Here is a 14018-nt window from a genome sequence, read left to right as displayed (position 1 = left end):
AGAAATGACAATTTTATTGCATACATATAGCATTTTTTTTTAAATTTGTTCCTTGGACTGTTTTCACACGTTTACAAGTCTTTATTTTTGTCTCTTTCTTGTTGTAGTCTCCTTTGTATTTGTTGTTTTTGGCCCTTTTCTAGTTTTACATATGTTAAATAGTTATTTTTTGCAATGTGAGGCCTCACCTTCTGATTATCTTGCTTTCACTACCTTTTCTTGTTGAATGGCCAAGCAACTTAAATAGTGTAGTGCTTTTGTGTTTTTTGCCTTATATAATGTATGACTCTAAATAAAAATCAGCTGCTAGTTTAACAGGAGGCTTGAGCTGAAAGACTGGCTGTTTCGCAACAAACAAATTATTTAATTTTTGCTTGCTATGCCCATGCCCAAGCCTCCTACTTGAATGCATAAAAGTATAGAAGAAAACTATGAACAAGAAGACGCTTCAAAAATGCATGAAACGCAATCGTGGTGGCCTCAGCCATAAACCTGGTCCTCCTTGAGAGCCTGCCATTCAAAAAATGGCCACCAGCTGTCACTTTAACAAAGTTCAAGATACAAAAATGCTAGAATGAAAAGCATGTATAGTATACTTGATTAACTCAAGCAGGCTATGTGACTATTTGTCACCTCCCAACTTCAAAGGGGATGCCAATAAATCATCATCAGATAAACTGTAACCGATCAATTAGGATGACCAGAAATCAACGAAAAAATAAATAAATAAAAATTCATGAGCCGCAACTCTCTACCAAACTACCCTTGAGTGTGTGGTGTGGGAACAGCTTTGTACTCTTGCTATCAGCTTGTTGTCAACAGCAGCTCTGCATATCACAACTTTGGAGCTCTGATCCCTTGTGCTAAATTTTAACACATTAGGCTTTTTTTCTTTTCTACTTTTCTGTTATCAATGAGATGACATACTTTCTGAATCGAACAATAGCGATTTGATTGTAATTTAATGTAAGTTTTCCCGACTGAATTTACAAAGCACATATGTACGCAAGGTTTACGCACTGTGTACGAAGCCCATCATAGCCGAGCAAGTGAATTGTATTCACCTTAACCAAGGCACATTCCACATCAACAATACAATTCGCTACGCAATCAGAAGCAATGAGTGAAGTAACAGGGAACTGGACATGACAAACCACATCCAATCCCCAATCCCATGATGCACTGGTTTCTTCAGATACATTCGAGACATCAGTCGCATTCACACATCCTTTTTTTTTACTGGTCATGAAATTTCAGCCCCTAGCAGTGGCCTGCATACCAGGCCATTCACCATACCAAGCATCAAACGCAACTGGAAGGATATGATGGAGGTTGCATAAGTCCTCCTCTTGCTTAGAATTTGAGAACTGTGTTCGTCAACTATATGTGCAAATGTCAAACCCCGTGACAGCTGTTTATAGCGCGGGAGCAGTGTGCTTCCGAGACCCTTGACGTAACTTGCCGCCAGAAGCTAGAGCAGCATACAGCCTTTATAACGAAATGCTGGGGACCTCCAGAATCCTTCATTATACATTTCATTTCTTTGTAAAGATCGAGCGCCCTACCGCTCTCAATGTGATTGACTAAGCACATTCAGCAAACGAAAACCTTTATTTTACATGAACTTATAATACAAAAATGCAACACGAAAGAAGTCAACAATTTACAATCTAGAATTTTCATTTTCAACAATTAGTCAACAATCTAGAATTTTCAGGTTCTGGCTGCGAACTTCCGGACATTTTTGTTTCCGAAAAAGGTATTCTTTCGTACCTATTAAACATAGATATAAAGAAATCTGCTGGTCCTGATGACATACCAAATAATTTTCTTTTTAGATATGCGGAGTGGTGCGCAAAGTATCTGTTCATAATATTTAATGAAAGTCTAAAGCAAGGTGTCCTTCCTAACGATTGGAAAGCAGCAAAAATAATTCCCATTCATAAGTCCAGAGATAAACTCAATATTACTAATTACAGACCCGTCTCGCTTATCTGCACCACCAGTAAGGTGATGGAGCACTTCGTTTTTAAGCACTTGAGCAGCTTTCTGGAAAACAGTTTCTTTTCGGAAAAACAGCATGGATTTCGGCGTGGCCTATCTACAGTTACTCAGCTTCTACATATTACTAATGAAGTCATGGCAGCGCTGGACTGCGGCGGGCAAATAGATGTGTTTTTCCTTGATTTTCAGAAAGCATTCGACCATGTTTGTCACCAAAGAGTAAAGCTCAAGCTACAATATGCGCTGAAAAATTAACAAATTCTTTGCTGGCTTGACTCTTATTTAACTAATTGAACACAATATGTCCGTATAGGAAACTCATTTTCTTCACCTGCTCCCATACTTTCCGGTGTACCGCAAGGTTCAGTACTTGGACCTCTTCTCTTTTTGATTTATCTGAATGACTTGTCCTTTGATTCCACGGTACGATGTCGGTTCTTCGCTGATGATTGTATTGTGTACCACATTCAATCACCTCATGATCAGACTGCTATGCAGGATTACCTTAATGCAATCGATAACTGGTGTCAGTCGTGGCGTATGAGCTTAAATGCCTCAAAATGTGCTCAAATGATGATTACAAGAAAAAAAGCAACATCAATTTGTACATATAAAATCAATAATGTAGCAATTAAGACGGTTGACAAATATAAGTATCTGGGTGTAGTCATTGACTCGAAGTTAACCTGGAATGCCCATGTCCAATACGTCATTTCGGCGTCGCTAAGGAAGCTATGGCTAATTAAACACCGGCTCAAACATTGCACTAGTAGGACTAAACTCGCTGCCTTCACGACACTCATTAGACCCCTGCTTGAATATGCCGATGCTGCGTGGGATCCCCACACGAAGTCCGGTGCCAACAACATTGAAAGCGTGCAAAAGAAAGCCCTTAGATTTGTTTATAATATTTATAGTAGACGAGTCTCGATACTGATTTCAGAACACGGTCTGGCCTCCTATCGCTAGAATTTCGGCGTAGACTGCATCGCCTACAAACTTTGTTTAATATCGTCAATAAACAAACAAAAATGGATCCCGACATCTACATCAATTTTAATAAAACAAGAGAAACCAGACGCAAGCACAGCAAAACGATTGTGATGCCACAGACTAAAACTACTGCTTATTGCTTCTCGTTTTTCCCTCGAACTATAGCAGAGTGGAATGCTCTACCGCAAGAAGTCCCTTGTATGTCGTCGGTTGAATCATTTGTGTCTGCCGTGCAATTTTTGCAATGAAGCATGTTTGTTTTAAAATCACCATTTTCCTATTTTTGTAATTTTGTAAATGCTGCCTTTCCCGACGCAATAGTCTGTATCTTTAAGCATTTTCTTTCATGGTTCCTTGTAACCCATGTTTTTGTTATTTTGACTTGCAGTGCCGACTTTGTACTCACTCACTTCCGCCTGGACTGCCAAGAGGCAGTTGGCAGTATCTAATAAATAAATAAATGAATAAATAAATAAATAAAATTTTCTTCTACACACTTTGTCCAACAGGACATGCAACTTCAGCCAACCTTATGGTATCAAGGTTCGCAATGTGCTTTGCAGCCAAAGCCGAGGGCAACACAAGTTACAACTGCAGCGCGTCTAATGCTGCTGTCTTTCTACATATTTAATCTCACTCCACATAAGTTCCACGAAGTGGAACATTTTTTGCAAATATGTCCCACTTAGTTGGTAGAACTTGTGTTGAACGAGTAAGATGTTCCTTTTCCTTAGTGAAACCTACATAGAATGGTATTAAGAGTGATATATAGTAACAGTGGTAAGAAGCTCGGCCGAAGGAAGAGTCAAAGCTCAAGGGCATTCATTCCCCATAGGTTCCTTTAAAGGGACACTAAAGGCAGATACTAAGTCAAGCTAAAGTGATAGATTAGTGCTAGAGAATTTCTAAGGCGTCAATATTATCACGAACAGAGCCTTAATAATCAAGAAATTGAGGTAAATACAGGACGTGATTTGAGACTCCCCTGGGACATTCAAGTACTTGCCTGATGGCGAACACGCTCCTCAGTTAAATTTTGTCACTAGTACTCAACCACTCGTTGCAAAAAACATCCTTGTACTGTATTATAATATGAGAGAAAATGCTACTTGGACGAATCTATTACATTTTTAGAAAGAAGAACTCATTGAAATTACCTTTGACAACGACGCAGGCGGTCGAAATTTTTCGTTTTCTATTTCGTTTTCACTCAACTCTGTGTTGCCCACACTTTCGCGTTTCAGTAGTCTCGTTATCGCATAGTGCTGCGCTGGTTTCGCTGGCTCGCAAAACTCGCACAAACTGCAAGTAGCAGAGAATTCAGCGTCGATGTGATGTTGAGGTATGCCTGAACGGTCTACGCCACTTGACATAAAAGAAGCTGCAGCAGTGAATCCACCACTCTGTCTTGGCTCAGTACCACCGTCTGTCAAACGCCACTTCACTCCCTGATGGCAGCAAAAGGTGATAAAGGCGTATGCAACATTACCACTCCCCTGGTTCGGTGGCAGGAGATTTGAATATTGAAAAAGGTATCCAGACCCTTCAGATGCAGTTCCCCCGCAAACGAAGTCTTTTCTTGGCATGAAACAAGCATTGTGAGGTTTCTGGAATGGTATTTAAACAGTACATGTCGACTTAGTATTTGCATTTAGTGTCCCTTTAAGTGGGACATATTGTTAAACATGTTACACTTACTTAGTGGAACCTGTTCTGAAAGAGATTAGGAGAAAGAGATTAAATATACTCTTCCAGCAGGTCAGCAGGCACAACCAACCCGCCTCCGCTGCTATTATCGTCTCTAATGGATGCTCCTTTCACACTCAGAGAGTTGGAACTAGCTATGAGCAGCCTCCGACGTCGCTGTGCGGTGGGACCTGACCTTATCAGTAATCAGATGCTGACTAACCTACCGGCTGAAAGACGACGTGACTTGCTGGCATTTTTTAACCAAGTGTGGGCCAGTGGGGCTATCCCACATTTATGGAAGGTAGCATGGGTGGTACCAGTTCTGAAGCCTGGAAAGAACCCTGCAGCTCTGGACTCATACAGACCGGTATCACTGACCTCGTGTGCAGCGAAGCTAATGGAGAAGATGGCGTGCACAAGACTCACTTGATATGTCAAGCAGGGTCGAAAACTACCATCGTGCATGACTGGGTTTCGGCAGCATCTAAGCGCTCAAGACAATGTGCTGGACCTGCTAAGCCACATAGGACATTACCGTGCGGATGGCCTGTCGACACTTGCTGTTTTTATGGATGTTTCTAAGGCTTACGACTACGTGTCTCAAAGAGCCATCATCAGCCAGTTACAAGTTATAGGCGTCACAGGTCATCTCTTGGACTTCATATATACGTTCCTTAATGATCGTCGCATCAGAGTTCGTCTTGGCGACACTTTTAGCGATGAAATACGTATATTTCGCAACATGCCACAGGGGAGTGTTTTATCTCTCTTATTATTTAACATTGCCATGAGCAGCCTTCCAAGAGTACTAAACCATTGAACACCAGTGAAGATATCTATATATGCCGATGATATCTGCATGTGGGTTTCCGGCTACCAGCATCGCCGGCTAGCACGAATAGCCCAGGAAGCAGTAAAAGCCTTTGAGGGCCACTTGGCAACGATTGGATTATCACTATCAGCAGAGAAATCATCATTCGTACTATTTCCTGGAGTGAAAAGAAAATCTACAAACTTGATGCTGAATTTGGACGGACACCAGATTCGACAAGTCACCAACGTCCAATTTCTGGGCGTTACCTTAGACCCCAGGCTACTCTGGCACCGCGATGTTGACCACGTTATGGCGTCGTCTTCACCCAGGCTACGTGTGCTCAAGCGAGTCGCTGGCATACGTTGGGGCAACCACCCAACGTCAATGCTACGGCTACATACAGCGTTCGTCAACAGTCGAATCCCGTATCAGCTACCTCTGATGTCACCCTCAGACAGCCAATACGAGCGCTTAGAAGCCATCCACAGAAAATAGAAATAGAAACTTTGTTGCAATGGAAAATATTTGAAGGAGGGGTGGTCGGTGCCTCTCAGTCCAGGGCCCCACTGGCCTCTGCCGCCTGCCTGACCTGGCTAATTAAGGACTTTTGTCCTGCCAGATCGGAGCGGGTGAGCTGTGCCTCCCACTGCTCCATTGTGTTGCTGGTATTTCACCTATGAGCGTGCTTAGTGCACTCCCAGGTTATATGTATTAGGCTAGGTATGCCATCGCACCCTATAACGAGTGGGATACATGGCGTTTAGCAATTTTAAATGGGGGAATACCTCGGTCTGTATTTTACACCAATCGGCAGCCTCTTCCCCACCAAGTTGTGGGTGAGGCGGCGGGTATTTTCTGCGGACTCCGCACTGATGAGCAAGGATGTCTTTGGCATTTAAATTTGTGGAATTGTGTGAGGGATAGTGCGGGTTGTTGGGGTTAGAAGAGGAAAGGAGAAGAGAATCCACAGAAAAGGTATCTGACTTTGCCTTGGAGTCCCTCAGCCAGCGTCAAACAAGAAAGTGCTCTAAGAAGCTGAGTCACGCCCTCTACAAGTTCAGGCTTCCCAGGCTTCATGATCCAGCTACTACGATTGAGTGAGTCTACGCCCGGTAGAGCCCTCTTACGACGTATAGCTAACAGGCCGCGCTCACATTTTTATGCAGCATTGAACAGGCTTCGCGTATTAGGATTGCGCTGCTCGAGACAGAGGGAAAGGACAGAACCACCCTGGACATTCGAGGACATCACATGCAACTTAAGTGTACCACGATTGCAATCAAAGAGCTGCATTCCATCTGCAGAAGCCAAGTCATTAGTCATGGAACACCTGAACACGACTTACCCGAATCACCTACAAGTATACACAGATGGCTCTGTCAAGGCAGACGAAGACCGCTGCACAGCTGCATTCTATATTCCCTCTCTAAGATATACATGGTCTGGCCGTCTGGACTGTATGCCCTCGTCGACAGTTGTGGAAGGCGTTGCAATAGCTTCTGCTCTGTGCAAACTAAAGACTTTGCCTCCGCAGAATGTGGTTGTCCTTACGGACTCAAAGGCCGCATTACAAGAAGTATACCATGGTTTGCCATCCCTCAAGTTCCCACGCAAATCACTAGCCATCGTGAAAGAACTCAACAACAAAGGCTTCACAGTAAAGTTTCAGTGGATTCCCTCCCCCATTGGTATCTCAGGAAACGAAAAAGCTGATGCGCTTGCATATGCAGCACTCTATCATCCTCCCAAAATCAAGCCTCCAAAAAAAAATCAAGTGCAAAAATCTGACATTCGAAATCACTTTGCATCACTTTGGTTTCCACCGCATATGCCCTGCATAACCAAGAGATTGCACCGAGAGGAAGCTTCACTTCTATATCGAATAAGGACAGGATCTGCTAATACACCGGCCTGGTTATTTAAAATGGTGCGAATCAATTCTCCGAACTGTACGGCATGCAACGAAACAGGAAACATTGAGCACTTGATGTGGTCCTGCCAGCTATTCCAAGATGAAAGACACTCTCCTTAAGAATCTGCAAAACAAGGACCTTCTGCATGCGCGCCTGCAACACCTTATATTTCCCAAGGGATCAATTATAGCCCGCAAAGAAACTTCACGTCTCCTCATCGAATTCTTAAGAGAGATTGGTTTGATGGACGTATGGTGAAACCCTTCAGCGGTATTGTGCGAGACGCTCGGGCGGAGCAATTGCCAGCCTTGATCACCAGGCTAAACCCGCCTGTTGCTACAATTCACCACCACCAGATTAAGAGTGTACATAGTCAAAGTTGTTGGTTCATCTGCCAGTTCTGCTGCATCACTGCTGCATTCATTGACCTTCACTAAGTAGTCTAGTTTTCCTTTTCTTGCCAGCAGGCCACACCAGTGCTACCCATGATATTGCTTGACCATACGGGCTTTGGGGCTTTTATAATTTTTTGCGTTGGCAGTAAAGTTACTGTGGCGTCCGAACCTTCTCACGTGGTCAAACAGTTCTGTTATACACCTGCACTTCCATGCGAAGGTCCCTCTTCAGCACCACATCTCAGTGGCAGCTGAGGAGGGAAATTAACGTAGCAGAGTGCGGGTGTAGACCAGTTGGTTATTCATGATTTTGGGAAGTTACCGCAAGAAAACATGAGACTTGAAGAAAAAGACAACATGAAGCAGTACTGACAACTGATAATTTAATGAAACGAACGCCAAGCTTATATAGATCAGACACACGTGTACACCCGAAAAGCAACATAAAGAACCAATAAAAACACAAGGTGACCTTAAACAGGGGTACGATGCAAATAATAAGATAGATGCTGACAGAGTGAAGCACTGAACGCCTGTGTATCACATGGAAAGGAACAAAAGTTATTTCTGAGAAACCGCAACTGACGGCGAGCTAATGCAATCACCATCCTTAAAGCATCGCATGGCCACTGCTTCTACAATCTCTTTCAAGCTGACCATTTTTTCTGCTGATAATCTCAGTCTTCAAAAACAAAGGAGAGCAGCTGAAGCAACTGTGGCAATGAATAGCCAAGTTCGACCCTCCAGCGGCCCCCAGGGAACATTCATGCTCACACAAGCGAATATTAACGCACCTACTGGTTTGTCCAATGTAGTATCTGCCGCACCTCAGTGGAACTTTATATATTACAGACGTCGTGTAAGGCAGATGCAAATTTGTATGCTTTATTTCACAGGAAGCCGAGCCTGTGCTTCCTCTTTCCACCATGCTGCACAACTTCGAAAGTTTACAAGGTGCTGAAAGGACAACATCAACCCCATATTTACCAGAAATCGTTTTAAGATTACATTCTAAAAAAAGTTTACACCCTTTGGGGTGCATATCTGCCACACAACAATCGTCATCAGCTTTGCTTGCATTTCCTTTCTTGAAAACACTGCGCTCGCTACGTACTTTCCTGTCAACAATGCTATGTCATGCTGATGCACATGCTGTTCGTTACTGGGAAGTACCGGGCTCGCAGCGTCAAAGAAAGGAAATGCAGACAAGACAGATGACGTTTATTGTTGTGTGGCAAGATATGACTCAAAGGGTGTAAACTTTTCTTAGAGTGCATGGGAAACCTTATGTATGTAGGGAAGTACTGTAAAATTCTTCCTACTAGCCCGTCCATTAGAAATTAATGGATCTTTGTCCTTTTTCCAAAGCTTGACAAGCAATGATTCAGCAACTGAAAGTAAAAGAAAGCCCGGAAAACCTGCCTTTTGCAGACGTCCCACTTGAAGTTGAAAACTAGAAAGCTGTTTGCGGTGACATGACTTTAAAAGCGCTGATCTAAAACCTGATGAGGTTATATATCGCTTTGTAAGCTTTGAATGAGATGAATAAAAAGGCGATTCAGGGGGAGTGATATTGTGAAGAGCGTTCGTTGTAAAGGAACAAATTAGCTGTCACGGACTGCATTCCTTCGTTGTACAGGTAAATTCGGTTGTAGTGGTGTTTGATGTAGAGGCATTTAGCATACATTCTAAGATAGGAATTCGGCTGGGATCTACGAAATCTTTCATTATATAGGCATTCGAGTACAGCTACTTCTGAAGATACGCTACCAGGTGAATTAATTAATGTTTATTTTGAGAGAAAAATACAAAGAATCTCTGTCAAAGAGGCTGACAAAAAGGCCCAAATACCTGACTGTCAGTCCCCTTCCCCAACCAGTTACCAGTGCACAAAACACTCAAGCACATAGGGTACACGAAGCGGATACATAGACAAAAAAATGGAAAACACATGAAATACATAACAGAAATATTGAATGCGATTAGTATACAAAACAATGAACAGTCATACCTGAAGCGACAAAAAATACATATTCCTTATCTTTTTTTTTTAATGCTTAGGGACGGTGATTCATTTATTATAGAAAGTAAGCCAGGGTGATTATTCAGAAAATCAGCAACTATGAATGCTTGCTTTTGCATGCTGTAATTTGTCTGGATATTGTTATGTGCCTTGTGTTGTATTTATTTTCATTCGGAAGGTGTGCTCTGAAAAAGGCGCTTTCATTGAGTCTTGCCTCTTCAAATATTCCAAAAGCTGTTTTTTGGTAATAAGGTTTTCTAGTGTTAAAATAAAATTCTTAAAAAGTGAAGCGAAATGGCTTCTATAGGGAGCATTCTCAATTACACGAATTATGCGTTTCTGCAAGGTTAGTAAATTATGGATGTTGGTTTTCGTCGTGGTACGCCAGATAGATAAACAATATTGGAGGTGCGAATCCACCACGCTATAGTACAATTGTTTTTTTAATCTAGAAGGTAATAGATGTTTTAATTTATTAATAGCACAGATTGAATTTGCAATGCTGGCTTTAATGTGGCCGACATGACTAGACCAGTTTAAATTTTCTTCAATAACACCAAAAAACCTGTGGGACATTGAATGTATAATGACTTAATCACAAAATTGTAATACTAAACTATTATCAATATCCTTATTACAAGGCTGAAAAATGACGTATTTTTGTTCTTTTAGTGTTTAATTCCAACTCATTTACTCTAGGCCATTACGAAATATTACTGAGCCAAATATTTGTTTTCTGTTCAAGGGTAATCAAGTCTCCACCAGAAAAAATATGTTAGTGTCATCAGCATACATGATTATGTTGGGTGTTAGAGGCACATATGTGATGTCCATTAATGCATAACAAAAAATGAAGTGGCCCTAAGATGGACCTCTGCAGAGCACCGAATTTGATTTCACCCATTGCCGATTTGGAATGACAAATGTCTATGTACTGTAGTCAGTTGGTTAAGTCATATTTAATTAGGTTAAGAGCAGTTCCCTTAATGCTGTGCTCATTTAATTTTTGTATTAAGATATCGTGTTTAATGGAATCAAATGCCTTTTTAAAGTCAAGAAATATTCCTACTGCGTAGAGCTTGTCCTCAAAGTTACTTATTATTTGTGGTGATACCCATGTGCATATTATGCAGCTACCCTATACTGATATGTTCTGCCTGATGACAGGGGGAGCAGGTGGCAGGAACAGTCCTTTAACAGTGTGCATCCTAGCATAACAACACAAATGGTCATCGCACACAAAAAAAGTAGCCAACAATTATGCTTCTTGGTAATGCAATCTTTGAGTGCAGCTGCTGCCTTATTTCAACAACAGGCAACTGCATACAGAACATGCAGTGACAAGCAGAGGTGATTCTGCATTTCAGATTGGGCAGCACATACCGCGATCCGCCGCTATCGAGCCGGCGCTCTGGCAGTACGCCGCAGAGAGGGTCATCGCCGCAGAGAGGGTCATCGCCGCAGAGAGGGGGGTGGGGATTAGCAATTATTGTTTAATGTTTCTTCTGAGGTGGGATGAGGAAATTGGCAGAGAACAGGGGTATTGAGTAGAGGTCATACACTCATTCACTCACAGACAGGCCCTCAATGTGGCTGCACAAGGTTGGGGTGAGAAGTAGAAGTAAGGGGACGAAATGCTATAACTGTCTTCCAAGCCATCGCAACAGCACTGCGCCAGGTAAGGAGAGATATAGGGCAAGAGTGGAGGCGGGAGACGGACAGCCAGGTGCAAGCACTGCCACAGGTGACAAATGCCACTAAGGAACGTGCCCCACAAACGGGGAAGCGAGACACACAGCTGAGAAACATACAGCTACGCGCCAAGGAGACGGAGGAGCAGAGAGCCGTGGATCACGCACGAGGCGGCAAGAAGCGCTCGCCGCCGGCACCGCAGCAGTGTCGCGACAGCAAGAGATGGGACGGCGAGGACGGAGTGGACAGTAGCGGCGAGAGTCACTGCAACAGCACTGTGCAGAGGAAATAGGCGAGAACACGTAATCCGGCTTTGGAAGACAAGGGCTCACGTTGCACGCAAGAGATGGCAGCAGAAGCACACGCAGCTAAAGCAGCGCGCAGATGATGACCTTGGTTACGGCGAGGCCGACGGCGACACGGGAACAGGCACCAAAGAGCTGCGCTCTAAAAAAGGGAGTGCATGGGCATCCTGTTATCGGGCAGAATCGCATAATGTGCATGGTCATAGCCACGTGCACAAAGCACGTGGCTATGACCGTGAGTGGTGATCCATGTCCAGCTGGCAGCACATGCTCAGAAGTAAGTATGTCAATCACCTTCCTGCAGTAAGCTGCACCAGGCATATCGGATGTGCACTGCTCCCATGATCAAGATAGTTGTAACTGAGGCTGTACTGATGTTGTTGACTGCATGTGGAACACATTATGCTATTTAGAGCAACAAAATACAAGGTTTCATCAGGTGCTTGAAAACAAATAAAAATATAACCCATCATTTAGAAAGCACAAGGTGCTGATGCAAGAGCCAATTCATTGAAATGTCTAATCTTGGTGCATTTATGGTGTTTTAGCATCTGCAGAGTTGGGCTACTTGTGGTCACCCATTATATGTACCACTTGTTGCATTCCAATAATATTCTAATAGAGACACATGAACTTATGTACAGTTTACTGTCCTCCGATCAATGCCGCACTGTACCAAGGCAATTTTGGGCACTATAGCAAGCTCTCTCAAAGCCTTACGGTGTGGTCTCATTAGGAGAAGAAAAAAACGTAATGAATAACTTTACTGAGACCTTCCAGGAACTTCACATTGCATGACGTGAGTAAAACACAAAAGTCATTGTCTTCAGTTGTTAGCCATGCAGCAATAAAAGATATAGTGCATTGATATGAGAAATGCCTGCAGCTAAACTAACTTGCATATAGACACATGTGCAGCGACAATGTCACAATGCAATGTTAAAAAAGTTTAATGCATTAGCCTGAACAAATATCTTACCCAAGCGGTAATGATAAACATGTGTCATGAAACCACTTGAGGCAGGCAATACACTGGAGCTCAACGACGTTCATGTTGCGCCCTTTCCCACTGAAAGATAGAAAAGAGGGTAACAGGTCACCAATGCAAAATAATCACAGCATTCTCAGGGACTCCTGCACACCTTGGAGGGGGCCATTCTGTAAGTGTCCACCTAGTGGGCATGCCCATTTCGTCTGCTGCTGAAGTGCTGATTCGCTGGGAGAACCTGTCTCCTTCTGATGCGCACCCCAGCCCAGCGAATTAGAACTTCAGCAGCAGACGAAATGGACGTGTCCACTAGGCGGGCACTTACAGAATACCCCCCTCCCCGCCCCTCTGTTGCTAATGGCAACAAACAGGCACACACAATTACAATGCAGTCTTGCGGCACCACGCACAAAGCAAACAGAAAAACCTCAGGTGAAAATAACAATTGACCAGTTTAGCTGGATCATTCCCCGATGCCTTGCGTTCAACCGGTTACAAATAGGAATAGTAGGCTAACCCAGTTAAACTAACCGGCTCAAGTTACGCACTTTCACCTGAGAGAACACCGAATTTAACTCGTCCACAGAATAGACAACTGTAAAATTTTGCAATTTCATTTCACATTACCAATAGCACTGTTGATCCGAGCTTCTTGAAGCGTCAGAAGCCACTTTAGAACCATCAGCACCTTCCAGGATGTTCGCCTGTGCAGATGGTGGCTGATCGCTGCTCGTGGTCTCAGACGAGGCGGGATCTTCAAGATTGGACTCCTCCTCCATGGGAATGTCCCTGGCGCAGTTGTCGTTTTCTTTCACCACCTTATCGGCATCCGACTCAATGCTGCTAGCTTCGTCAACTATTTCGTCGCCTTTCATTGTGCCTTGGGAATTATCATCCGTGTCCACGTTTTCAGACTTCTTGCACACTGACAACTCCGAGCTTTGTGTTTCGGCGCCAAGGTTACTCGACAAAGTCTGCTCACCTGACTCCGTACTCATTCTAGACAAACCAAGACGTTGGAAGTTGCTCACACAGATGTTTTCCTGAGATATATTTTAGAACACGTCGTGCAGCGCCACGGCCAGTCGCGTAATGAACGAACAAAACGCGCGGCAACTCACATCACACTACCGCGCGGGTAAGCGCTTCCGCCGCCAGCTGCCTTTGACGCCATTTTCGACGCTTATGCCTAGTGGCGCCCC

At 43.5% G+C, this 14018-nt stretch overlaps 1 protein-coding gene across 4 annotated transcripts in view; it reads right to left on the bottom strand.

The window, feature by feature from the left end:
- The window catches only part of ash2 (Set1/Ash2 histone methyltransferase complex subunit ash2), a 235940-nt gene extending 221944 nt beyond the window's left edge, over window positions 1-13996 (bottom strand). For 2 of the 4 annotated variants that reach the window (XM_070529334.1, XM_070529331.1), the window contains exons 1-3: window positions 13444-13996; window positions 12808-12897; window positions 12123-12212 (exon numbers count right to left, since the gene is read on the bottom strand). In XM_070529334.1, the coding sequence (XP_070385435.1) occupies window positions 12123-12212; window positions 12808-12897; window positions 13444-13814 (551 nt within the window). In that variant the 5' untranslated portion in view covers window positions 13815-13996. The remainder of the gene's footprint in view (window positions 1-12122; window positions 12213-12807; window positions 12898-13443) is intronic. The other 2 variants (XM_070529335.1, XM_070529332.1) reach the window with 1 other exon arrangement.
- Window positions 13997-14018: the final 22 nt, after the last annotated feature.

This window comes from Dermacentor albipictus, unplaced genomic scaffold (assembly GCF_038994185.2).
Source record: "Dermacentor albipictus isolate Rhodes 1998 colony unplaced genomic scaffold, USDA_Dalb.pri_finalv2 scaffold_20, whole genome shotgun sequence".
Lineage (NCBI taxonomy): Eukaryota > Metazoa > Arthropoda > Arachnida > Ixodida > Ixodidae > Dermacentor > Dermacentor albipictus.
The sequence above is the reverse complement of the archived record's forward strand: the minus strand, read 5'-3'. Positions and strand labels throughout refer to the sequence as shown.